This window comes from Buteo buteo, chromosome Z, assembly GCF_964188355.1.
Source record: "Buteo buteo chromosome Z, bButBut1.hap1.1, whole genome shotgun sequence".
Classification (NCBI taxonomy): domain Eukaryota; kingdom Metazoa; phylum Chordata; class Aves; order Accipitriformes; family Accipitridae; genus Buteo; species Buteo buteo.
In genome coordinates, this window is record NC_134204.1 from 87,977,830 (window position 1) to 88,003,083 (window position 25,254).

The 25,254-nt window shown below is 43.7% G+C and overlaps 1 protein-coding gene across 1 annotated transcript in view; it reads left to right on the forward strand.

The window, feature by feature from the left end:
• The first annotated feature begins 221 nt into the window (after nt 1-221).
• Nucleotides 222-25,254, forward strand: part of ZCCHC7 (zinc finger CCHC-type containing 7) — a 123,029-nt gene continuing 97,996 nt past the window's right edge. The window contains exons 1-4 of the mRNA XM_075020500.1: nt 222-259; nt 1,301-1,340; nt 4,065-4,182; nt 7,640-8,347. Coding sequence (XP_074876601.1) covers nt 7,663-8,347 — 685 coding nt within the window. The 5' untranslated portion in view covers nt 222-259; nt 1,301-1,340; nt 4,065-4,182; nt 7,640-7,662. The remainder of the gene's footprint in view (nt 260-1,300; nt 1,341-4,064; nt 4,183-7,639; nt 8,348-25,254) is intronic.

The following is a 25,254-nucleotide window of genomic DNA, read 5'->3' on the forward strand; positions in this document are numbered from 1 at the left end:
GGCCGCGGTACCGGGACGGCCGCCCCCCCCCCCCCCCCCCGCCCGCACCGGGCGCGACCGCCGCCTCGGGTTAAGCCACGCCCCCCCCGGCGGCCGAGCGCGGGACTCCCGCCAGCCCCGCCCCGCCCCGCCCCCTGCCTGGGGGGCGTGGCCGGCGGCAGCGCTGGAGGGGAGGGAGGCGGGGCCGGAAGCACGCGGCCGGCGGGGCGGGGCGCGGGCGCCGCCACTTCCTGCTCGGCGTGTCCCGGTGCGGCCGGCAGTGAGTACGCGAGCGGCGCCGGTGCCGCCCGACCGACCCCCGTCCCGCGGCGCCTCGGCAGCCCCCCCCCTCCCCTGCCTCCTCCCCTCCTCCCCGGCCGCTGCTCCCTTCTTCCCCTCCAGGTCCGGTGCTCCCCCCACCGGCAGGGTCTGCTGCCGGTTCCTCGCCCCGGCGGGCGCCTCTCCATGACGGCCCGGCCCTTCCACCGCGGGGCGGCCAGGCGCGCTTGCTGCCCGAGGGCCTGCGCCCCGTCTGGTGCCCGCCGAGCCCCCCCCCTACTGCCGTACCCGCGGTAATCCCTACCCGAGTGCCCGGCCCGGTGCCGGTGCGGCCTGCCCCGTCCGGCCTCCGCTGCTTCAGCCCCTTCCCTCTCGGGACCGGGGAAACCGGTCCGTGCCTATCCGCCTGCCCCACGGCCTGTGGAGGTGGCCGGGCTCTGCCCGCTGTAGCAGCGTGGGTGCTGAGGGTGCCAAGAGCCCCTTCGTCCCGGACACCCCCCCCCGGGTTGCCATTAAACAGATGTACGAGTCACTGCATCGGTCTCCGTCTTTATCTCCGGTTGCCAACGTCTCCCGGTCCCTCGAACGAAGCCCGGAGCGACCGCGCCTCCCGTCGGGAGCGGTTGTGCCGTGCGGGGACACCGGAGGGATGGCTGCCCTTTTTTTGGGGGGGGGGGGGGAGCGGTTCGGTTCGGAGCCCCGGGGTCTCCTCCAGGCGTGGTGCGGAGCGGAACGGTGCCCCACATGGGGAGACCGTCGGTGGTGTGTGGCCGTGAACCGAGTCCGTGTCCTGTCCTGTCTGCTAACTCCCCCTTTTGTGTTCCTTGTTTTCACCGGGCCGGATTTGGTCGTGATCTTAAGTGGGGAAAAAAAAAAAAAAAAAAAAAAAAAGGCAAATCTGTTAAGAGGATTTTTGAGGACAATCTGTTTGAGGATGTTTGCGCAGTTACTGCTAAAGGCAGCTCTGAAAATTGCTAAAGGGCGGGGGGGGAAATCTTCCAGAAGGCTTGAAGTAAACTTCGAATGTTTTGTTATTTTCCAGGGTTTGGATGTGGAAGATAGATTCCTGTGATCTCCTGAAGGTATAGCTTGTCACTAGAAAAACATTTACCTCTTCTCCAAAGCTCTTCTTCTCTCCTTTACACTCTACTTGCACTGTATTTAAAGAAAGTACAGAAAAAGAAACGTTTTCTCAAGCACACAGCAGATCAGCATAAGGATGAGTTTTACATCTCCGCATTGAGCAACGCAAGTTATCCTCGGAGAACCAAGTGACAAAGTTTAGCCAAAAATAACTAATAGCAAACGTCACCATTAGAGTAGCTTTATGGTGCTGTCTACCTTTTTCTTGACTACCTGAAACTGAGACGATAGTTACCATACGTACTTCTTAGGGTTTGCTTCTTGAAAACCAAGGGGGTGGGTGGCTGCCCTGGAATCTACCTCACAACATTTTAAAATGGTTCACTGTGAGGGCATTTCTGCTCTAGATTGAGTACGTCGGTGCGGGGAGCAACTCCAGGTGTTTAACAGCTGCGCGTCTCACCTTGCGTGGCAAATGAAAATTGTTTCTTTCTCACATGTGTTGAGTGCAGCTTGGTTATCCCCATAAGGCAAAATAAGATCTGTCTTATGTTTGGTACAGAAACACAATACAGGTGAAGGAAAAAACAGTCTCCTGATATTCACCTCTGATAATAAACACATGTTGTTGGCTTTTTTGAAAACAAAACAAAACAAAACAAAAATGTAAACAAAACCAAAACGTTCAGATTTGATATCTGCATACCTTTGTAAGGTATCAAGAACAAGTATGTGATTTTCATTCTGGTGCTGCACTTCGTAACAATAATTTTGATTGCTTATCTCTCATGAAATAGAGGTATGCAACTTCTGATGAAGGGTACAAAAGCAGTTACAGCAGCTGAAATTAAAGAGTTCATTCAAGTGCATTTGAACATTTAAGTTCTTTATCAATTTCCTGTTGGTTATACCTGTGCAGTATCTTAACGATCTAAAGAACTAGGCAATTTAGGTATCACAAATATGAGTAAATAGAAAACTGAGACAAGGTCTACTCTGCACACAACTATAAAGTCTGTTGATGTCTCCTACCATTCTGATCTCTGAACCTCTGTTCTGATAGATACTTGTGGTTTTAGGAAGTTTTGGGTAATTTCCTCAAAAGACCTTTCTTTTGCGTTTTATTGTTGTTCCTGTCTGTAACAGAGAATGTGATGATAGGGTTATGTCTTGTCTTTACCTCCTAAGACAGCGAAGAATACGTTTGTTGCTGTATTTTCAACGCGGCCTTTGTCATAAAGTGTTAGGTTTGTCATTACTGCAAAGATCAAGCAGAGAGCAAGAAAAATAAGGAAATATGTGAAGTTCACTGATGATTTGTGGTGGGAATAGTAGACTTGTCTGAAAACTCATATTTGCAAAGGATGGAAAAGTAATCTTTTTTCCAATTCGTTTTTTGTTTTGTTTGCTTGAGATTTTTTTCTTTTAAGAAATCTCAATATTTGAAGTTCAGCAGAATGCATATTTCAAATGGCAAGAGGAAGAGACGAAGAAGTTACTGTGTGAGCTCGAAAAGATTGTAGGAGGTGAAAAAGTAAGAGCAGCAGAAGTAATGAAGTTAAGCAGAGGAAGAGAGGAGTTGGTAGGGAGAAACAAGGCCATGTGAAGCAGGAGTGGCATGGGAAGGACTGGCCTGGGCATGTTACTGGGTCTTATGCAAAGCCCCTTCTGCACTTACCTTACACCTGAGCATCCCAAACTGCTTTGAAATTTTGGCTGAGGAAGCAGCTGCCTGCACACAACTTGAAACTTGCTGTGGGTGTTCTGATTAACTTGTTCGTGCTCTTTTCCCCTGCCTGAAAGTCATCGCCAGCACCTCCCTCCTGACTGGGCTGTGCTGCTGCAAACTTTTGTTACTTTATCTAGTGAGGGATGTTGGGTTTTTTAATGGACTAGCTGAAAAGTGTTAACGAGCAGTCTTTGTAAATGATCTGGGAAAACGATCTCCCGCCGTTTCTAACAATGGCCATCTAGAGTTTTGTTTGGAAATGGTTAAAAGAGATTCAGATAGGTGTGATTTTTAAATCTTGTTTTAACATCAGTAGCCCTTTACCTGAACTGTTCTTACTTAGGGCTTACCAGAGGGGCAGTCAGGTACTTTTGAGGAAAGTTGTGCTCTGGGTTCAGGTAGGAATGGGGTTGCTCTTGATGAAGGGGCAGGGTTCTTCCATGGCCTAGGGTTTGAAGTTTTGGGTTTTTTTTAAAAATAAGGCAGGCCAGTTCCAAAGTATGATGCGTCAGTGTGTTACGCTCTCTGCAGCCTGTATTACCTACCAAATCAGTTAGTCTGTGCAGGACTGTTATTTTTCATGTGGTTTTCACACTCAGACATGAGGGTTGTCTTTGTAATAGTCTAGCCAGTAGCAAAAAGGACGATTGCCCATTGTCTAAACCTTTCACTGGTGAAAGAAAATCTAAATTACTGGAGGCTGGCAGTCAGATACGTCTTTCTCTGTTTTGAGCATCAGTATAAATACAGTAAGAGACTGCTTCACTTTGACAATCTGAAAAATACCAAAACTTTGTCTGTCAAGCTCCTCTTCCCTTTCCTAGAGGCAGGTGTTTTGTCTGCTTTGATGCCAAACACCTGAAATGGCTGTTTCCCACTCTGTGACAAAGAGGTGGGGCATAGATATTGCCCAAGTTTGAGGATGGTGAACAGTGGAACTAGATATCTTCAGACTGTGTTGTGATGCTGATGTTTGATGTTTCTTGTTTCCCAGTGGCCTGCCGTGCATGCTGAGCAAGAGGAGGAGCCCTTCGTCATCATTCCAGTCATTGGCGTGGACCTGGGAGGAGGAGCCGTTGTTTGACCTGAGCTTCTGGGGAGGATAGATCAAAGTAGGTATAGTGCCGTGCTGCCTCTTCTTACTTTTGTCTTCGTTATGAAGCGTCCGTGAGTCAGCTCCTTGGGCACTCTTTGACACTCGTGATCCAGCAGTCTTGTTTAGCTGCATGTTTTCAGCAATGGTCATGTACTTAACTTTGTGTAAGTTCATCCAGTGGGTGACAGAATGGGAAGGAAAGAGTGCTTGAATTAAGTTGGCTTTTCAAGTATCACTAAAATTGTGGCATGCTTTGGGGGGATTCTTTCATTTCCTATATCACTGAAGGTCTCTTTTCTCACATCCCGTAACCACAGATTAATATTGTAAATGTGCTTGACTGGAGCCAGGTCTGCTTTTATTCTCACCCTGTGGATGGGAAGAGGCTAAGACCTGTTTGAAAGGGTGACCCCATGTATAGTTGAGAGAAATGTTTAAGCATAGGGGCTTCATTTGGTCTGTCAGGTCCCTTTCTGTCTTACTTCTTTACTACCTACAACTGTTCAGGTGGCCAGCATTTTAGTTATTCCTCCTGTCTACGGCACCCAGACCTAAACACTGGTATAAAATAAATTTATTGTCTCTATTACTACCAAGTTCTGACCTCATTCTTTGATATTTTTATTTGGCATAACAGATATTATATTTACCTAAGAACCCACATGAGAGAGGCAGAGTCTAGCAGGTACAGATATATCCACGTTATCCTCACATTATTGCTGCATACATTGTGCTGCTAAGTGGAGTTCTGTGTTGGCAGGTGTAAAAGTTTCCAGGAGCTTACAGTCGCTGTGTGGATAGGACAGCTTTTAAAACAGATTCTGTAACCTCCAGTTGTTAAATTTTAGGACTGTATTTGTAGGTTAGAAACCAACTTGAGTGTATTAGGAGATAGATGAGCACGTGCGTGGATGAGTAGAGTTCTCATGGTCTTTGGATGTGATCTCATCTGGTGACGACCAAAGCGACTTCTTCGGCTGTGCAGGTGAGATTGAGTGATGTATGCTGATCTACTAGAAGACTAAACAGAAAAGAGTACAGCGTATGGATTGTCAGTAAGCATTGTATTTTCCTGCTGGTGCGCTCATGTTTTATGTGGTTTTGCTTTGTTTATTTTTGTGGAAAGAGTGTCTTCCTCTTTAGTTTGACTTTGGTATAACAGGAATACAAATGAGGTCAAATCTGTCATGATCAGGGAAGGACTCTTGCAGAGTGTACACAGAAAGCTGTCATAGTAAGAGCCTTTGGGCTCTTTAAATACCATCACTGCACAAATTACTTATGTACAAAGTTCATGAATCTAACTTTTTGTACTTGTGTATCAGTATGTGAATTTAAACAATACCATGCAACTTCCTTCCACAACTAAAAAACTGAACTCCATCTGACAGTTCTCATGTCTAAAAAAGCTTGTTGGCTTCCCTAGGAGTAACTGTAACACAGAAATAAAGATAGACCTTTCAGAGAAAGTATTCCCTTTCCTCTCCTCCATGCATGATAGGGTCACGTAAACAAAATAAGGTACCCTGTGAATGAGGCAAAGTAACTTTAGAATGTCTCTGGATTTCCTGTCCCGCTAGGGAGTTGGTAGTGAACTCTAGTGATGCTTGCCATTGTGTTGGGATCACAAAATAGCTGAGGTTGGAAGGAATCTCTGCCAATTGTCTCGTCCAACCCCTTGACTCAAAGCAGGGTGACTTAGAGCAGTTTGCTCAAGGCCATGTCCAGCTGGGTTTTGAACATCTTCAAGGATGGAAGCTCCGCAGCCTTTCTGGGCAACAGAGTAAAAAAGGGTTTTTTCTTATGTTTAAGTGGAATTTCCTGTATTTTATCTTTTGTGTCCATTGTTCCTCATCATGTTTCTGGACACTACTTGGAAGAGCCTGGATCTGTCTTATTTACTGCCCCCCCATCATGTATTTATGTACGTTGATAAGATCCCCCTGAGCCTCCTTTTCTTGAGGATGAACAGACCCAGCTGTCTCAGCCTGGCCTCATATGACAGATGCCCCAATCCCTTAATCATTTTAGTGGCCCTTCGCCACACTCGCTCCAGTATGTCCATCTTATCTAGTACTGGAGAACCCAGAGCTGTACACAGCGCTCCACATGAGTGCTGACCGGAGCGGAAGGATAACGTCCCTCACCCTGCTGGCGATGTTTTTCAGGAGCCCAGGATGATTTTTGTCCCAGAAGTGTATTGGCTTATGGTCAACTCGTTGCATCCCCAGGTCCTTTTTCGCAAACCTGCTTTCCAGGCAGTGGGCCCCCAGCCCATCTCCTTTGCAGGTGCAGGACTTGGCATTTACCTTTGTTGACCTTCATGAGGATCCTCTCTGCCCACTTCTTCAGCCCACTGAGGTACCTCCAAATGGCAGCACAATCATCTGGTGTATCAACCACTCCTCCCAATTTTGCATCATCTGCAAACTTGCTGAGGGTGCACTTTGTCCCATCAGCCAGCTTTTATAGCCTATTTGTTTAAAAAGCAGTATTGCTGAGTACATGAGAAGGGAAATTGGGGCTTTAGTCCCAGAACCACCAAAATGGCTGTTAAAGGTTGTAGGTAATTACTGCTAAACTGGTAGCAGCACAGAGATGTCATAGCTAATGTTGAGCCGGGCAGACGCTCTTCCCAGGTATGTCTTCCTCAGGTCCAAGAGCATTGTAGTTGCATTTTTGTGGCATTCTAACTCAGTTCATAAGTCCTGATGGGACAATGCGACATGCTAGTTTGTATGAAGGCTGCAGATTTGTATACTACCTTTAGTATTCTTTTTTTTTATGCTGCCTTTAGACCTGAGTGTGTGCAGAGCATGTCTGGGTGCTTCTGTATCATAGCTCTGGCGCTTCTCATCATAGGGTTAAATTCCACAGCAGGGGAGATGGAACTAGGTGATCTTTAAGGTCCCTTCCAATCCAAACCATTCTGTGATTCTAATTCTGAAGTGCCAGTTCAGGTGACTCTGCAGCCCAGGTGTAGATAGGCTCCAAGTAACTTCTATCATATAGTGCTGAGTGGTCCTTCTCTGCTCTTTCAGATATGTATGTAAGGGGTTACTTAGTAAAACAAGTTGCACAGTACCCAGAATTAATACTAGTTGGTGGAACGATCAAAACTCGGATTCAGACACTCATTTGGTTCCTGATCCATGCAGGTACCCTGGCTTTGAACCTAGGATGAAGAGGAGGTGTGGAAGCTGAGAGCACATTAAGTGCAACTTTTCAGAAGCCAAAGTAGTTGAGGTTAAAGTAGTAGTTAAGGTTAAAGCAGATGCACCCTTGAGTAGCTTTTGCTATTACAGATTTGAGCTTTGATTGTTGTAGCTGTTAAGCCTGCTCAGTTTTATCTTCTGTACACAGAGCTCTATGACTAACCTTAGCAATTTCAGAAAGGCCAAAAGTATCATTGGAAAGATGGTTTGGGGCATACATTCATGACCATTCTGATAAAACCTTTTGGTTTTTTGTAGATACAGACTATTCACTTTCCAGAATGTTTGCTGGATATGAAGACGCTGAGGATACTGAAGTGTATGAAGATGAACTTTATCATGAGGAGTCATCCAGTGAAGAGGCTGTTGATAGTGAGGTGGAATTTCATCTCTACAGCCAGATCCACTATTCCCAAAATCTTGGAGAAATCAGCACGCTGGAAATGGATGAAGAAGCTGATGTTGCAGGAGTCACGGCTCATAGTTCATTTCTACCTGAGAAACGGCATGAAGACAAGAAAATCACTGGGTTCATTGATCATGGTGCTCAGCTTTCAGACGACCCTGAGATCATCGTCTTGTCTGACACACCGGATGAAGACAGCATTTACAAAAGCAAAGCAAAGAAGTCAACGGGCTCTTTAGCTCAAGGTAAAACACGTATCCATCCAGGATCTTCCACGCCAAATGATGCTGAAGCTGCTGCATGTAATACCCTGTATCCTGCTGGATCGGGCACAGACATTTCAAAGCGAAGGAGAAGTGCTAGTGGGAAGCTTAACCCAGCTAGTTCTGCTGGAGCTCATGCCATCCAAGACGTGTTGGTAATAGATAGCTCAGAGCAGGAGAGCTTGATATCTGACAGTGATAATGTCGAGAGTTGGATGCTTTTGGGAGCTGGTGCAGACGACAGAGATGAAGATATAATGTTGAACATTGAAGGCTGTGGAAGTCCAGTCAGCGAAGGTTAGTACTGTTTTTAATCGCTCGTTTATTCTTCTGTATGTGGGAGCATTTGTCTGCAAGGATACTGATGTCAGTGTTTGAAAAAAAAGTTAAACAGAAAGCAAATTGGAGTGCATAACGATGGGTGCAAAACTATGATGAAGGAAATAGCTAGCCATTTATTTATACCATTTCAATACCGTTATTTCAGTAGTGTCATATATGGAAAGACAGTATTTTTGCTGGCAGAAATTTAGAAGTAGTATCAGAGTGATTCATGTTGTGAACTTTCCAACTTTCCTGTATAGTTTGTATTTCTAAGAAGCAGGGGGGGCAGGGCAGGGGCAGGGTGAAAGGGTGGCGAAATAAAGAGGGAATACAATGGTTTCTTGTTGTAAACAAAGTAAGTAGAAAAAAAAACAGTTTGAGGACTAGAGACATAAAGAAAATCGGACATAGGGACTGCATAACAGTAAAAAGTTTGCTGAAACATGCTGCAGGGTAGGAAAGTAGTCAGTGCTCAGAACCCCGGGAGCAGTGTCATTCTTCTTTTCATGTGATGAGGTTTCTGCCCTGCTGCCCCTGTCTGCCTTGCCTCATTGCCCCTCAGCAGTGCAGAGAACAGTGCTTGTTACGGCTTTGCTGTATGCTCGACCAGCGAAGTTACAACTCAGAAAAGGGATGAACTGTAACAGGAGAGGGCAAGGAAGGGAGGGGAGACCTGAGCTGGTTCCCTTTCCTGAAACAGGTTCTGTAACCACTCCTTCAGGAGTCTGGCAGTTTGGGCTGTTGATCTAAAATTTACTGTAACTACTTGTATGGATTCTGCATTGAATAATTCAGAGAGATTCCCAACTGCCAAGACTAAAATTTAACATTTTGGTATTTTGCAAAATACTCTTCCACATTACAGTGCAGAAAGTTAGTAAATGTGATGGTTAGCGCAACAGATTTTGGATATCTGTTTGTAATAATCATGGTATGTAATGCATACCTTGTCACCAGCAACCAAAACCGTGTTGGACGATCAGCCATGCTTTTTTCTTGCCCCCTGGTTTCCCGATGCAGAAAGATCATTTCCAGAAACAGCGTCCCCTGCCAGTCTGAGAAAAAACAGAACCTGAAGAAAGGCTGCTTCAGTGGCAAGGCTAGCCAGATCAGCTGCAGCACCAGGCACCTTTGCAAGACTTTTAAAATTTAAAACAAAAAAGTATACCATAATTTTACTTGGTGCACATGTAAATGAGGTGGGTTTGGGTGCAGGGAAATGAAACGTTCTGCAGTGCTGACCTGCAGACTGACACTAGTAAAGTTTTTCCTGAGGGTGGCTGTCTAAACAGTGCTGCTGTTCACATGCTGCTCCTAAGCTGTTTGAGAGGGGAAAGCTGAGAAATTGTCTTTGCCAACACCTGTTTCTTGCCCATAAACGTTGTCCATAAATGTTCAATAACTAACTTTTTGCTTAGAGTTGTTCCTGTGTATGTTTTTGCATAGCTATCTATAGTCCATTGCTAAACAGTCCATAGTGTGCACTTGATCTCAGATGGTTGATTAAAGACTCCAGTGTGCTTGCCCAAGCCTCAGAGATTTAAGAAATGCTTTCCCTATTCCCAGTGCAATGACAGAAGAGTGGCAGAGCATTCAGTTGCCACACCAGAGCCCCACACAGCCACATTATATTTGGAATTTATGTATTTTTTCTTCCTGTAAATGTTTTAAAATGCAGTTTCTAAGATTTAACTTGACATTTCTAAATTTCATTAATATCTTTCTTTTTGTATTTTCATATCCTGTCCTTTTCTTTGAAACTAGAGCTAATTGGCTTGTCTTTTTCTTAAATTACTCTTGCCTCTTGGGGACCAAATGTTTGGTGCCGTGTGGTGACTGCTGTAACAGCAATGCAGTTTGTGCATAGCACAGTTAATACATTTTCTGAGTAGTGTCTATTTTTCTCATAACTGCTGGGTAGGCAAATGACCTGGAGTTAGGTTTCTTTTGTTCCGTTTACTCTGTGTATCTCCTTGGATTTAGGTACCAAAATTGCTGATAGTAGCGCTAAAGATTACCCCAAAAAACAGAATATAGAAAAATGTTCAAATAGTGCTTGAGACTTTAAGCATATTTCAAAGTTACATATACACATTTTGGGAAACATTCTGTAACTAATTTATCAGAGTGATTACGCTTACTAGGTGTAACATGAAAATGAAAATTCATTCTTTGTGCTATTGTAGCGAAGGTGTGCCAGTGCTAACCAGGAGAGGCTTTTAAAATTCAATACAGGAGGTTAATATCAGGAGACAGTTTTGCTAACTTATGGTATGTTTTTGTAATGAATGTAATAATGTTTCTGATTTGTTTATATACTCATGGATGTTGACAATAAGCACACCACATTCAAAGCAGGTAACGGGAGGAGAATTTTCCTGCGGTGTATAAACTCGTCGTACTGTTCAGGACTAAAATGGTTTCATTTAATGTAGGTGATGTAAAGATTTTTTGAGATGCTCAAATGGGACCTCACAGACAGCCACACAAGAGGCTCAGAAATATAACTGTTCTTCTCCTACTCTGATGTTTATTCTCAAAGTTAGGTCAGAACCTCTTCAAAACCCCTTTTTGCGACTTGCCTCACATCAGTAGCCGTTTTGCCAACAGCAGCCTCATGCCTGGAGATGTGGGATGTATGGAACATGTGTCAGATGCCCACAGCTGTTTGGGAGCAGGTGCTACTTGTACACGCATATCTCTCTTCGTTTTAGCTGTTGCCTTTCTACATACGTATGACTTTCCAGAAAGCCTTAACCTGTGTGCATTTCTTCTGACCACGATCAAGTTAGTGATGATCCATTCGACTCTGCTGTATGCAGTGGGCAGAGCAGAGGTCCATGCCTGGGTGCTGGCCCTGATGCAGGCATGGACCTGAGGTGGAGAGGGTACCGCAGGGCTGGGCTCCAGTCAAACCCCTGGTTCTCGACCACATCCCAAATTCCAGTGAATATTATTCAGGTAGCTCCGGTGTGCAAAAAGTTTTGTTCACCTGCTGTGTTTCTAAAGTCTTTGGTGATGGGGATGCAAAGACACAGCCTTAAAGTAAATTGGTGCTGTATGTACGTGTGTGTGTGTAATGAAAAGCCGAAAGAGCATCAAAATAGTTTTAGGGAACAAAAGCCATAAATCTTCCTAATGTAAAGTAACCATAATTGCTTATTGAGCTTATGCAGCATTGTATCTCCAGTTTTATAGACTATAAAGGACTCCTTCGCTGAAACATAAACATAAAAATTTTAAGTCCAAGGGAAGAAATGCATTTAAAAAGTACGTGTGTTGGCAAATTATCCTCTCAAAGATATTCTCTGCTAATTCATTTAAATTATTTTGAGACATGCACAGTTCTGTTTTCAAGGTTTCTAAAGAATGAGATCAAGTATTTAGGTGACTGCATAGTATGTAAATTACTATTTTAGGGCTTGCAGTATCAGTAAGGATGGATGTGGAGTGTAGTGACTGGTGAAGCCTTGCCTTTCACATTCTCTGCCAAAACTGCCTGTGACTGTGTAAGTGGGATGGACCACGACAGTGTCATGGTGTGGTTCGTGTCCAGTTTGCTTCACATTAAAAGGGGAACTAAAATGTGAACAATTCTCCAACTATGAGAGTAGCCGGTTGTGTCGGTCATTTGATGAATCTGTTTTCACGTCTGAGTCCCTGAAATAGAGATGCTGAGGTTCCACTGGAATCAGAAGTAGCTCCTCAAGGAAAGGAATTAGGCTTATCTCCTCATGCTGTTAACTCCGCTACATCTTACTTGCCTGCCCTGCTCGTGTCTAACAACCTTATTATTTTTAATATTCTCTATAAACAAATAACACTTTCTTGATGCCTCCAACGCACAGAGTCTTCTCCCCATACAGCCTTCTAGCTTCAGTCATCACCGTCTGCTGTGACAGAAAAGAGATGTCCAGATGTCCCTTTGCCTTGGGACGTGAGCTCTGGTTCCTGATGGTAAATCAAGATTCACCTGTACCCTTCTGTCTTCAGCTGACTTCTTGAAAGTTATGGCTGGTCCACAAACACTGCTGTTCAGTACACAGTTGAAAAGTTTTCCTCGCTTTTGTGCCCTCTTTCCAAATGGCTTTAGATGCCTTTCACTTTTTATTTTTGCTTGCCTAATACCACGTTTGTGCCCATATTTCTGTAAAATACAACTTTTTGTCATGTGTCTGCTGGTTTCTCAGTACATACAGCTGACTGGCAACCTTTAATTGATTGGGATATGAAGACGGGTGCTGGCTTTCTTGTTTCACGTAGAGGGATATCATGGAAAGCACTTATTGTGTCCGTACTGACTCTGTCCTTCCTTACTCTGACTTGTTTTTTCTGTGGTGAGATTGCATATGGCTTGGAAGCAAAGCAGGCGCTTGATTTACAGATGGTCAGCCAAGCTGAAAAGACAGTGGCCACATACCTGTATGTGTTACTTGCCCCCACCTGATGATCTGTGGGTTTCCTTGCATGGCGTTTGGAAAAGTGTGCGCTGCTGCTGGTTGTTACTTTGCAAAAAGGGTCCTACCTGCTTCACGTGGTGTTTAAAAATGGGTAGTTAGCAAATCTAGGTCTTTGGTATGATTTACCTGATTTTTTTAAATGTTTAGAGTCCAGAAGAAAGTGTGCAAAGAGAATCATTACAAACTGTACCATGTACTAAATGCAGTGAATTCATTTTTAGTGTTGGAGGGTTTCCAGGTCTTTGAAGGAGGGTTCTCCCCTCCCACCCCTTTCCTCCACTTTGCAATAAGAGTATATATGATAAGAATGTTAATCTCCTGTAGTTGGAAGTCTTTCATCCATTCCTTCATTAAAATCTTCCTTTTAACATATTTCCTCTCCCACACATAGCTGCAATCGTAATCTCTGCATTTTTCTTTTCCTCATGGCTTTTGGAAAGACAGCTTTCAAAGCTGCAGCATTGATGTCCGGCCACTAAGGGGTACAAAAAACAATTTATCTTCTCCCTGTTTCATTCTTTGCCCACCCAGTACCTTCCTCGGAGACAACGGGCTAATGCGATCGCACTCTGGGCTTGGCAGGTTTGTGGAGCGCAGTGCATATGGTTGTTTTTGAATCCAAAGTTTCTATAAAAGAGCACATACGGACTCTGCTGGGCTCCCAGAGAGCGAATGGTTGTTTTCTTCTCCACTCGTGATTTTTTTCTTATTAACACAGTAGCGAGGCTTTTACAAGAGCATCACTAGAGATACTACTTCTGGCAGAAGAAGTTGCTCTTGAAAGTAACAGCCACTGGGTATCGGTCTGCCCTAGTAAAGAGCGTTCATTCAAATGCCCTTCGTGGTCATTGCTCCGCAGCCTGTAAGCCTCGTCGGAAGCCCTGGTGCAGCCTCCTTAGCAGCTCTGGCTGCGTTTTCATGACATTTGCAGACAGTGACATGGCATGCGATAGTCTGAGCGATTCCCATGTGTGCTGCTCGGCACGGCTGCTGCTCGGGGGTCCCGGGGGGTCCTTCCCTCCGCAGCAGCAGCCCCTGGACCAGGGACCGACTCAGCTTCTGTTTGGGTGCAGTGCCTGTTTAGCTGGAGCTCGCTCCAGCCCTGGGTCACGAAGAGGCTGTGTACCAAGGGTGACACTGATTTATTTAAGCGTTTTGTTCCACCACGGCGTAGAAGCTGTACTTGGTGTAGCTTTGGCTCTGGTGGTAACCTCAGACAAACGAAGGGCAGAAGACTCAGAGCAGAAAGCACAAAACTCAGCTGAGGCTTATGGGGTGTTGCGAGATATTTTTAAATCTGTTTGTCATGTGATCTTCTAGCTATCTGAATAGACGAAGTAATTTTTGTGTTTCCTAACAGATTGACTTCTGGAATTTGTAAAATACGAGTATTTTTAATCGTCTCTGTTGACACTAGTTACGAAAGGAAGCCAGCATTCAAGGGGTAAATCGTTTCACTTGAGGCACAGGATTTTATGTCAACTTTTGCTGTAACTGTCCTGTAAAACTGCCCTGTACGAGAAGAAATAGTGAACATAAAATAAAGTGCAAGTTAGTGTTTCCAAAGCAGTTTTTTCAGCTTTCCATTTTGGCATCCATTGCCACCTTTTTTTCCAGGTTTAGAGGTCTTTCTATGCACTGATTTTTAGCCTGAGTAATCAAGTCTCTCATTTAGTCAAAGAAACCATAACAAAAGTAACCATAACAAAAGTACATCTGTAAAATGAAAAAGAAAAAAAAGGATTTAAACATTTAGTGAATGAAGCCATAAAAAAAAGGCCTAAAATTAAAAAAAAGTAATTTGAAAGCATTTTATTTTTGCCTCTTCCCTAAAAAATAATGTAGGAAGGAGTTTTCTATTCAGCAGCAGTAAGTACAGCTTATGGAGACAAAATGGAAATAGCAGTCTCTGATAAATTTAGCTTATTGTTTTATCTCTGTCAGCCATGCTCAAAAAGGAAATACCCTTTGTTAACTATCAGTGTTTTAAATGGCTTCTTCTAGATGTATGACTTAATTTTCTCTTAACTCTGCATGGTACTACAGAAACTATTCAAAAATCTGACCTCATCTATATTTTTTTCTCTCTGTGCTGTTATTCAAATCACTCAGTGTATTTTTAAATGGTGAAAAGGTGAATTTATTTCTAAAATGACAAAAAAGTACAGTAAGTTGTGCTTTTCTTCTTTAATTTACCCCTTCCCTTGACAGCTAGTTTTGAACACGACCTTTGCACAATCTAGTATGTTTGTGTTCTAGAGTCTTGATATTTGTAGCACGAACGTACTTTTTCCATGAAAATGTCTGTGAGAAATTTTTCATTTTGTTAGGCTGCAGAAAAACTATTTGAAGAGCCATACTTGCCTGTACTTTTTGGATGCCCCAGTTGTGTAATTGCTGAATTCAAATTCAGCAAAGGTTGCTTTCAAAAGTAAAAACGGTTTATTGGTGAAAATTAGTTTAGCAATTAAAATACTTTTATTATTAATGCCTAATGGTGTGTGCTGCATTTCTTAAAAGCAGCAAGACTTACTAGTGTGGTCTGTGTGCAAATTTCAATGTCACAACTCCCCCCCCCCCCCCCCCCCCCCCAAAAAAAAAGCAAGGGTTTATTCCTTGGCAGTTCTGCATGGCACCTCATAGCACGCTGCTGCATGCAGATTGCTGCTTCCCCACTCGCTGCTGCCTCTTCTTGAGGCCAGGGAGGCTGCTGGGACGCTGCACGTCGGTGGCTGTGGCCGTGTCACGTTGGTGACGGCTCAACGTCCCCTTTCGAGGGGTCTCTTCAGCCCCCCCCCCCCCCCCCCCCCCCCGGTGAAGCTGTCGTGCCACCTGGAGCACGGCATCTCCCCCACCGGAGAGGTCGAGCACTGAGCTACTGGGCGGCTAGAGGGGACGGCTGGTGGAAAAGCAGGCAGGAAAGACGTCTCGGTGTAAAATTAACGTTTTTTTTGGAAATAGCCTGTACGGGGAGGCGTGTTCGTGTGGGCTGGTAAGCCACGCACGTGGGACCACGCTGTCCCATCGCCTGCTGCGAAGCTGGGGATGGAGGGGCTTCCACCAGAAGAGGGTGGGAGCCCGTGGTCCATGTGGTCCATGGTCCTCCTGCCCAGGCTGTGCCCGTGTCCAATGCTGGGGCTCGCCGAGAGCCCACCGCAGCCCCGCCGGTGGCTCCGGGTCCCATCCCTCCTCCTGAGCAGAGCCAGGCACACGGGGCTGGGGGCTGCGCGCTTGTCCCCGTCGGAAGGACAAACTGATGGAGTGATGCCGGGTCACGTCAGCTGCGTGCGAAGCGGAGGTTGATGTCACCCAGTTCGATTTTTGTGTGTTTGCGTATGCATTGCTGAAACCCTCTATCAACCTGCTTTCCTCAGAACTGCGCCCTGCTGAACGCTCGGGCTTTTCCTGTGATTTGGTTTTTTTTTTCTTGCTTGTGTTTGCTAGAACCTTAACGTTACTTAAATGTAGTAGGAGTGTTTTGTGCATGAGTTACTATAGCAGAATGCACCCTGGGGCGGTAATAAGCAGTGGGAATCCACCTACCATTTGGAAGATCCAGCACATGCATATGGATATTTTGATTAAAGAAAAAAACTTAATCTTCTTTACCGTGTAATGTGGATACACTCGAATCTCTTGATTATTTAAAAAAAAATTAATAAAACTAATAAAGTTCCTTTGCAAATCTGAGGAGATCTAGACTAAGTATACCTGCAACCTGAGCAGGCCCTTTTATCTGTACAGATTTCTCTGCTATTGTGGACCTTAGCTCTAATTTAAATTTCCCATGGCTTTGGATTGCTGACTAGGTTTTCTGCAAGAGTGCCCATGCTTACATGGTCATATATTCTGGGTGACTTTTTCACTTTTTTTTGCTGTTCTGTTGATTGTTATAAGGGGAATTTTTTTTCCACTTCTGTCATCAGTTTGATCTTTCTTCCTTGTCCCTATTTCTTTGGGTTTCTTACAGGTGGGGAAAAACTCTCATATTGCAATTGAATTTTTGAACACTGATGGGAAACTGATTTAATCCTTCTGCAGGAGAAGTTCAAGATTTTTAAGTAATTAAAAAATGCAATAGAGAATATACAGAAGACAAAGGACTTAAGGGTTTAAAAAGGGAAAAAGTAAAGTTTGGTTAGGGCTACAAAGGGACGTAAGTCATGCAGATAGTGTGTGGAATAAGCACAGGAAAAAAGGAGTTTATATTAATAAATTTTAAAACAGAATAAATGTCTGGAGAATGACAGATAGGAGGAATAAAATGGCATGTTGATAATGCTTTATTATATGTCTTCCTGTTTATGGTAGCACCTCATGGAAGTGGTTTTGTGACATTCAGAGGAATGTAGGATGGCACGTACTTCATTTTGTAAGCCCTAGGGCTGTAAGTGGCACACTTCTAGAGAAATTGGGGCCTTTTCACTGCAGATAACTTGCTCTGTTTCCTTCCGGTACAGACGGGATTCGCTGTGAAGGTTTGAACTGCAAGTGGGTTGAACTGTGTTGTCAAAACGGGCACCCATGCAGCATGTTAGGTAGTTTGTAGATTTCTTACTGAAGAGCATGGAAAACTTACGCTGTGATACCATCACACTGACCATTAATCTTGTGACAGCTGGTATTCGGTGGCTCTTTTCTTTTTTAATCTGGCAGAGATACAGAAGTATATCCATAGATTATTGTAATATCTGTGCATATGCAGGTATACACACTCAATATCAGTAACACAAGCTGACAAGTCCTGGGGTGATTATAATGGTTGTCTTTATACTCTGTTAATATATATAGAATTGGTTTTGCCATATTCTTACTGATAAGTATTGTATGCCTTTCGTGACTGTATTTCACATTTAACGATCCTCCTCCAGCGGCTTTTGCCAGGCAAGAATTGTGTCATCCGCAGGCAAGAAGTCGGCGCGTGTCAGTGCACACCTTGCGTTGTTCCCCAGCCCTGAGCTGCTGTCCGGTGTGTTCTAAGCTTAGCACAGTCCTGCGCTTGCTTTCACTTTGTTAATTGGCTGTATTGTTTCCTCCCTAGCGCTGAGACAGTTTCCAACCTCCACGTGTATAATCAGAATAACTCCTCAAATCTCCAGAGAAACTCTGGATTAAGGGAGGGTTTTGTCACCAGAACCTGTCCAGTTGCCTGATGCTCACAAACGCCCTGGCTCTTCCAAGAAGCTCTCCGCGCCGGCACACCGCTCCCCTCTGCGGTGCTGGTGAGCTGGCAGGAGCCCATCGCCCTCGGAAGGTAGGAGAGGTGAGGGTGACGCTCAGGACCTTGCAGGAGGTTGTATGAGCAGCCCATTGCCCAACTCCTCTGCTGAGGGTTTCTGGTTGACAGTGGCATTTCCCATTAACGTGGCAGTTTTTGCGGTTGTGGAATTTAGCTTTAAGCTGTTGATGTGAAAATTTTTAGCACCAGGAAGGTTTCCCATCTGCCAGGCTCAACCTCTACTCACTTTCTGTGATGGTGGTGGTGATGTTTGTCCGTTTTTCCCCTAATACTCTTGCTAACGCCTCTGCTTTTGCATTGTATGCAACAGTGCCAAGTATCTTGAGTATGTCTTGGTCGATAATGACATCGTTAGAAGTGAGAAAATAAGAAAAGCAAAGCTCTATCTATTCAGCTGGACTTCTTATGGTGGATATGGTGATGTACGGCTTACATTACAGAGCAGTAGCCCACACACTGTAGAAAACCTTATGCACAGAACGGGCTGCCAAGATGTATTTTGTCACCGGTTTGGTCCTAATTCTGTGGGTTCCTTTGCTGTCTTTATACAGTGTCAGGTTTGATACGTGGTGGTTGTTTTTCTTCCATTTGACCACTTTTGAAGTGTAGGTGAAGGGAGTATACTCACAGACACTGAGAAGGCCCATTGGAGGTAGCAGATTTTGGCCACATTCAGAAAGCAATTCTTTGCTCAAAGTGGGTAGATTTATCTGCGCTTTGTTGTTGTCGCATCGTGGTGCACTTGTGGGGTGTTTGTCCCTCCTCAGAGTCCTGAAGTGCCAGAAACAGCAAGGTCCCGGCCAGGCATCCTCAGTACTTGATAAATCTTCCTCCATCAAACTCCTTTAAAACCCCAACAACGAGAGAGTGAGAGGGGCGGGGGGGGGGGGGGGGGGGGCGGGGGGCGCTGCCAGATGCTTTTTTCGGTCTCTTTTTGAAACTCTCTGTGCATGGTGAAACACCAGAGTTTTCTCTGCCCTTCTAAAGCGGAGGCAGTGAAACACTTGGTGTTTTACAGCCTCTGCGGTGACAGTAATTGCGTTAACGTTGTACTTACTTCCCAGTGTAGACACTGCCTGAAGGTAAGCCACTAAGTCGGTAACTGTGTCTCGTACGTTTAAAACTTTAGCGGCAGAGGTTTGGGGATTTCCCCCCCACCCCGAAGTCGTGGGGGGGGGTCCGGCTGCGGCTGGCTCCCCCCCATGCCAAGGCCGGCTCGGGATTGCCGGTGAGCGCGGGGAAGAACGTACATACGCACACGTGTAAGCATATGCACACGTATGTATTTGTATGTGTATTTATAGACGTGTACGTGAAGGTTCAGCTTTTCCATTTGCGTTGTGTTCGTGTGGGATACCTGGCACGCAGCTTTACGAAGAAGACTAAAGTGAAAAAAGTTGCCACCTTTGAGCAGAGATTAATGTTCCAAAATACGCCTCTGAGAGGGGCAGCAGCGATGCCAGTCTTTATTCGTTCCTGAGATGGCTGAAGTCTCTGCGATAGGCTTCAGCGTGCGATAGCCCAACAACAAAAAAAACTATTCCCTGAGGCTTGCTCCTTGGGACGCATGCAATTTCTGTATCATTTAACTGTACTTACGATAATTCTAGAACTACAGCTACGTGGACGTGTGCTAGAGGGGTTTTTCCTCATCAGGTTTTTGACGAATATAATTTTTTTTTTTTGGTGTAAAATTTAAAACAGCAAAGAGGGGGATCCCTTTAAGAAATCAGCGTCAGCAGTTGGAGCAGAGGGACAATTTAGCTAGCGTTTGTAGTGTTATGTGTCTGTCTTGGGTTGTACACCTCCTGCAAGGCGTTCTGCGGAGTTTTTGTGAGTTGATGGGGAAGGCAGGTTATTCCCTCTGTTCTTCTGAAGTCGGTCCGTGCTGACTTTCGTTTTTAAGGTGGTAGTGATTTCGTCGGTTATGTGTGTTTTTAACTTGCTTAATTTTCAATGTACCCTTCTCTTTAAAAAAAAAACCTTTGGGAAACTTTTAGATTTCCAGATAGAAAAAGCAATTATCTAACACGTTCTCGTGCTACGTCCTTTTGTCAAAAACGAAGCCTAAACACCCGGCACCGGGCACTGACTTGTGGTCTTTGCGGCGGTTTTGGAGTTTTTTTTTCTTTGTTTTTTTTTTTTTTTTTTCCTTTTCGACCCGTAGCCTCGCCCGGTTGGAGCGACGCCGTTTTCCTTATCGCTTCTCCCCAACCGCAGGGATTAAAGGACGGCCCCGACCCCATCCTTCGCTGCGTTTATGCCTCGGTATCTGTGCAACAAACTCCTTAACCATCACAAAAAGAACCCGGACACCCCCACCCCACCCCCCCTCTCCCCGGGTCGGGGCGGGGGAGGCTCCGGCGGTCCCGACCCCGCTCCGGGCGGCGACCCCCGACGGGAGGGAGGCAGAGCCGGGAACGAATCCTGCCTGCCCGGCCAGGGGTCCCCGGCCTCGCTGCTGGAGGGGGCCAAGGGGGCTGGAAGGGGGCCGGGGGGGCCAGGGCTGCCGGCCGGGCTGGCGAAGCGTCCTCCGGGGGTCGGCGGCGGGGCAGCGGCGGTGTCCGTTCAGCCCCTTCGGCCGGAGGGGTGGCTGGAGCTGGGAGGCTGTCACCGCTCTCTTTTCTCTCTCTCTGGTTGTTAACGGGATTAAATGTAAGCCGTTGTGTACTTAGCACCAATTAGTTTCTCATCAGAGGGGTTCATTATGATTTTTTTTTTTTTTCCCCCTCTCGTAATATTCTTTCACTGTTTGACTACGTGTGTGGAAGAGGAGAGGGGGATATTTCCAGCACCCAGGGTGCTTTTGTCTCCTCTTTTTGCTTTTACAGATTCTGGGGCAGAAAGCAGCGTGGCCAGTAGGCCACCGAACCCAAGGATTTGTGATTTACCTCAAAAATTACCTCCTTTTGGGAAAAGGTCATAAAGTTACCAACTTAAGAAAACAGTGAAATTGCAAAAATCTTTTGGGGGGGGGGCAAGCTTTGCTTAATCTCTGTTTCCCTGAGGTCTGAAGTGACAAGTTTGCACGTTAGCTATATATCTTAGCCTCCACGGTCAAAGCGCAGTATGGTTTTAAATACAAATGACACTTTTATGACGTGTGTCAGTGATGTAATTTTTTTTTTTTTGTCACACGCACGTGTGCAGTCTCTGAAGGACAAAAGCTGAAAAATACTTTCCCTTGTATGGAAATACACATTTGAAAATCATTCTCTAGCAGACTCAAATAATTAGAAGGAGCACAGGGGTATTTGGTGAGGCACTGAAACACCGTTGCATCAAAATGGAAAGAAGCAGCAGTAGCTGCTTTTCAGCCCATGGTGTCCTAACACTGAAAAGGGAAATAAATGCAGACTGGGAAAGCCTGGCAGCTATCTGCTCACCACCTAATGCTTTGTCACAGGGTGGAAAACTGTAAATATCCAGCAACAGTCACTTGGTCCTGAGACTACGTTCATACAGACAGAAAGATAGGGCTGCCTTTGGAATTAGAGGGACTTCCTTTATTAATGGGATAGTGGTACTTAACATTGGTAACTATTTTTAAGCCTGCAAGTGACTTATGTCTAACATAGTTAATATAAAGCCTACTCGGTTTGGTTAGTGTCCCACATTCATCATCACAGAGAATGCACCTTCAAAGTAATCTTGCCCCCTTCTTTTTATTTATTTAATTTTTTTTATTTCAAAGCTGAACTAATCTTGAGTTGCTTTGTGAAGCTAAAAATCTGTAGGACTTTGAAGGAGCAAGCAGGCTCTTTGGGAACTGAATTCTTCCCAAAAGAACATTTTTGTAGTCTTTATTTGTAGTGTTGTAAAAGAAGCTGAAAATTTATTGGTTATTAAGGATAACTTCATTGAAACTTTTCCTTCTTTTTGATTTCGCAAATACCTGATTTTTTTTCATCAGTAAAACTGAGACCATTTCTCAGTTGATGTTCTTACGTTGCCATTCCAGTTTGTATCTTACATAAAATAGACGTAAATGAAAAACACACAAAAAAATCCTTGTCACTAGTTCAGAAATGGTATAGCTGCAAGAACAACTTTTAATTTTGATGTAGCACTCTTTTTCTGTAGTTTCTCTGAGAACGTAAATACATGAAGGAAACACGACAGCTTCCCAGCGCAGGTGGATTATAATGTCAGCAGCACCCTTGCCAGACAGCACAGCTGCTTGGATGCCCTACAGTCACACAACAAAAACTTTAATGTCCTTACTGTGGAAATTGTAGGTATTCCCATGCAGAATTTCATTGCACACAGCAGTATGAACACAGCACAGGTATCAAAAACTCTGCACTTTCCCACTGCAAACACTGGGAAATTTGCTGCAATAGAGTTGTGGGGCTTTATGTTTTTAAGGTTGACCAACGTAAGTGAGCCATTATTTGTAATTCATTTTCTCATAGGTAATTATGTTGGTTTTAACTGTGGGTGTGCCACTTGAAATTAAAAGGAGAAGCAGGAAAGGATCACTGACTTCTGGTCTTAGCTATGGTAGCATTAAGTGTTACAGTCACCCTGATTTGAATCTGCTTTCTGCCATCTCCTTCTGATGGGACTGACCACAGTGGGCTCATCAGAAGTTTCCAGGATAAATCAGACTGGGAAATAACTGAGATCTAAGTGGCTATCTTGTTTTAGAGGAAATGGATAGCTGGTTTAATATGCCTAGTTAGTTGTTTTATTTTGAAATGGTATAGTTACAATCAGTGAGGAAAACATGAAAATTACTGTTAATGTCAACTAATTCAAGGATGAAGAGAAGAATAAAAAATGCTCTTCCAGTCTAAATGGGAAATTTAGACAGTCAACAAGTTCGTTGCAGTTTGTTTTCCAAAATTTACACTTATTGTAATTTTGAAGTTTATTGATAAAATGAAATGCCATATAGGACACAATTCTGTATGGAATGAATGAAAAATCAGTCTGTTCAAACAATTCTCATGGAGGAAAAGAAAAAAGGACAGGAGGGGAAAGGAAGAAAAAATCAAAAGGACATGAAGGAATCAGTATCAGACTCTCTTCACCTGCCCCAATACTTAACATTCTAAGTTTTAATTACTGACCAATGTCAGCGTGGTTCAGTGAGCAAAAATTAGGACCAGTGATCTGAGCATAAATATTACCATTGCTTAGGGTTGAAAACAGTTGTCTAATGACTTGGTGAATCAAATTAGTATACAGGTGGCACTGCTGAACCTCCATATTCAGCTGCATAGTACAAGCAACCTGACCTCACATGCGCTTCTTGATTAAAAAACCCATGATTTTTCAGCTTTTTGCTCTAAGCAGTAGAATACAGTTTTTTGTGATGAAAATATGGTTAGTCCTCTATTTTCTAGTATGCTTTATAAGTAGTGGAATAAGTACAGCAATATAGTACAATGTTTTCACTTGTATTTTATGTGTTATCACAGTGATTAAAATTACTACTATTGCTCTTCTCTCAGTGATTCATGCAGAATGTATTGTGTGTGTAGGCACCGCACATCATAGAGGGGAAGAGAACAGTGCAAGGCAGTCTGGGGGCAATAAGTACGAAGCCATCACTGATTTAAAAATATGTTTTTAATTCAGAAGCTAAGGTTATTTTCCCCTTGTAAAACTGAGAGGGGAGTGGTCTGAAAGAGACATCAGGAAAAAGCAGGGAATGGCTCATCTTACAGCCCACCAGAAGGACGTGGTACTTGCTCATTTACATTTTAGCATTGAGTTTTTTGAAGAGCTTTTTTTTTTTTCTTCCCCCCAAACACATAGTTAATAGAACAATTTCTGTAGTATTTATACAAAATGTAGTATAAACATAGAGCTTCAAAATAAACTTTCATTGTGTCTTTCCAGAAACAATTATGCTACCTGTATGCATTTCAGCTCTGTACACAAATTTTATTTAACAAATCTCATCCCTGTATTTTTATTTACAGCAAAATCCTTACATTTATGCATATATAGTATCTCTAATTACACAAATGTTAAATAAAACATTTTTGGACCGAGTATCTGTGAAGAGATACGCATTAGTTATTTCTGAAATTTAAATGTACAATAGCTAATAACAATTACAAAAAACTGCAAAACCCACACTTGTGCTAAGTTGTTAATGCTAGAGACTGCTAATAAAATATTAGCACTCGTAAGTTCAGCTGCGTTCTGTCCTGGACCCCAATATCAATGGCTGAAATGCGCCAGAAAACCAGATGAAATGAATTTGCAAAATAATAAGCTTCTTGCATTTAAATAATCTTCTTAAACCAGCAAAAACGGAGAAACATGATTTCCAATTTTATTTCATTCTCATTTTCTGAGGCAGAAAGATGATTTTATGTAGGAAATGTTGTTATAGGATGTGTATGGGAATAGATCTGCGGTTAGGGGGTGATTCACAGCTGGAATAGCTGCACTTTGGATTTTTCACCTTTAACACTTGTCTGTGGAAAGCTATTCCTTCAAAGTTAGTTTTGACACTGTACGAGATAGTTATCTTGTAACAGCTTTACAGAAATCACAATGTGACTGCATGGCAACTAGTAAAGCATAACTTTTAAAGTAACATTTGCTATTTTCTTCTGTTTAACTCAACTCCCACCCCCCCCTCTTTTTTTTTGAGAAAGAGATTCCTTAAAATATACGGTGATCTTTTAAAAACTATAAATAAGTTGGAAGAAAACAGAAAAAAATCCTTGTTTGACTGCAACTTGTAAAAATGTCACAGTAATGGTGACTTCTGTCTTTAACAGAAGACTCTCACTTTCCTTTTTTTTTGTTTTGTTTTTTTCCTAACAAGTGATAAATCAATGAATAGTTCACATAGATTTTGGTACAAGCTATTTTGTAAGCTAAAAAATGACTAAATTTCTAATACATTATATTGGAGAAATTTAATTTTCAGTCTTTTTAGTGCAGTAACAAGATTTACCTTTGGAAAGATGTTTTAGTGTTAATGTGTGGTATCGGGATAACTGTTTTCTTCATTTTGATACTACAGTGCTTTATCCTCATGTTTGAAGATAAATCAACAATCCGAGGGAAGGAAAGAATAATAAAAGTTGTTGTTGTTGTTGTCTGTAAGCGGCTTACTTTTTCTTGAAGGCTTCTGTGCCTTGCATTTAACAGTAGCGGGATGTACCAAATCCAAATCTTTAAGGCCCAGTGTCACTGCCAGACGAGAGATT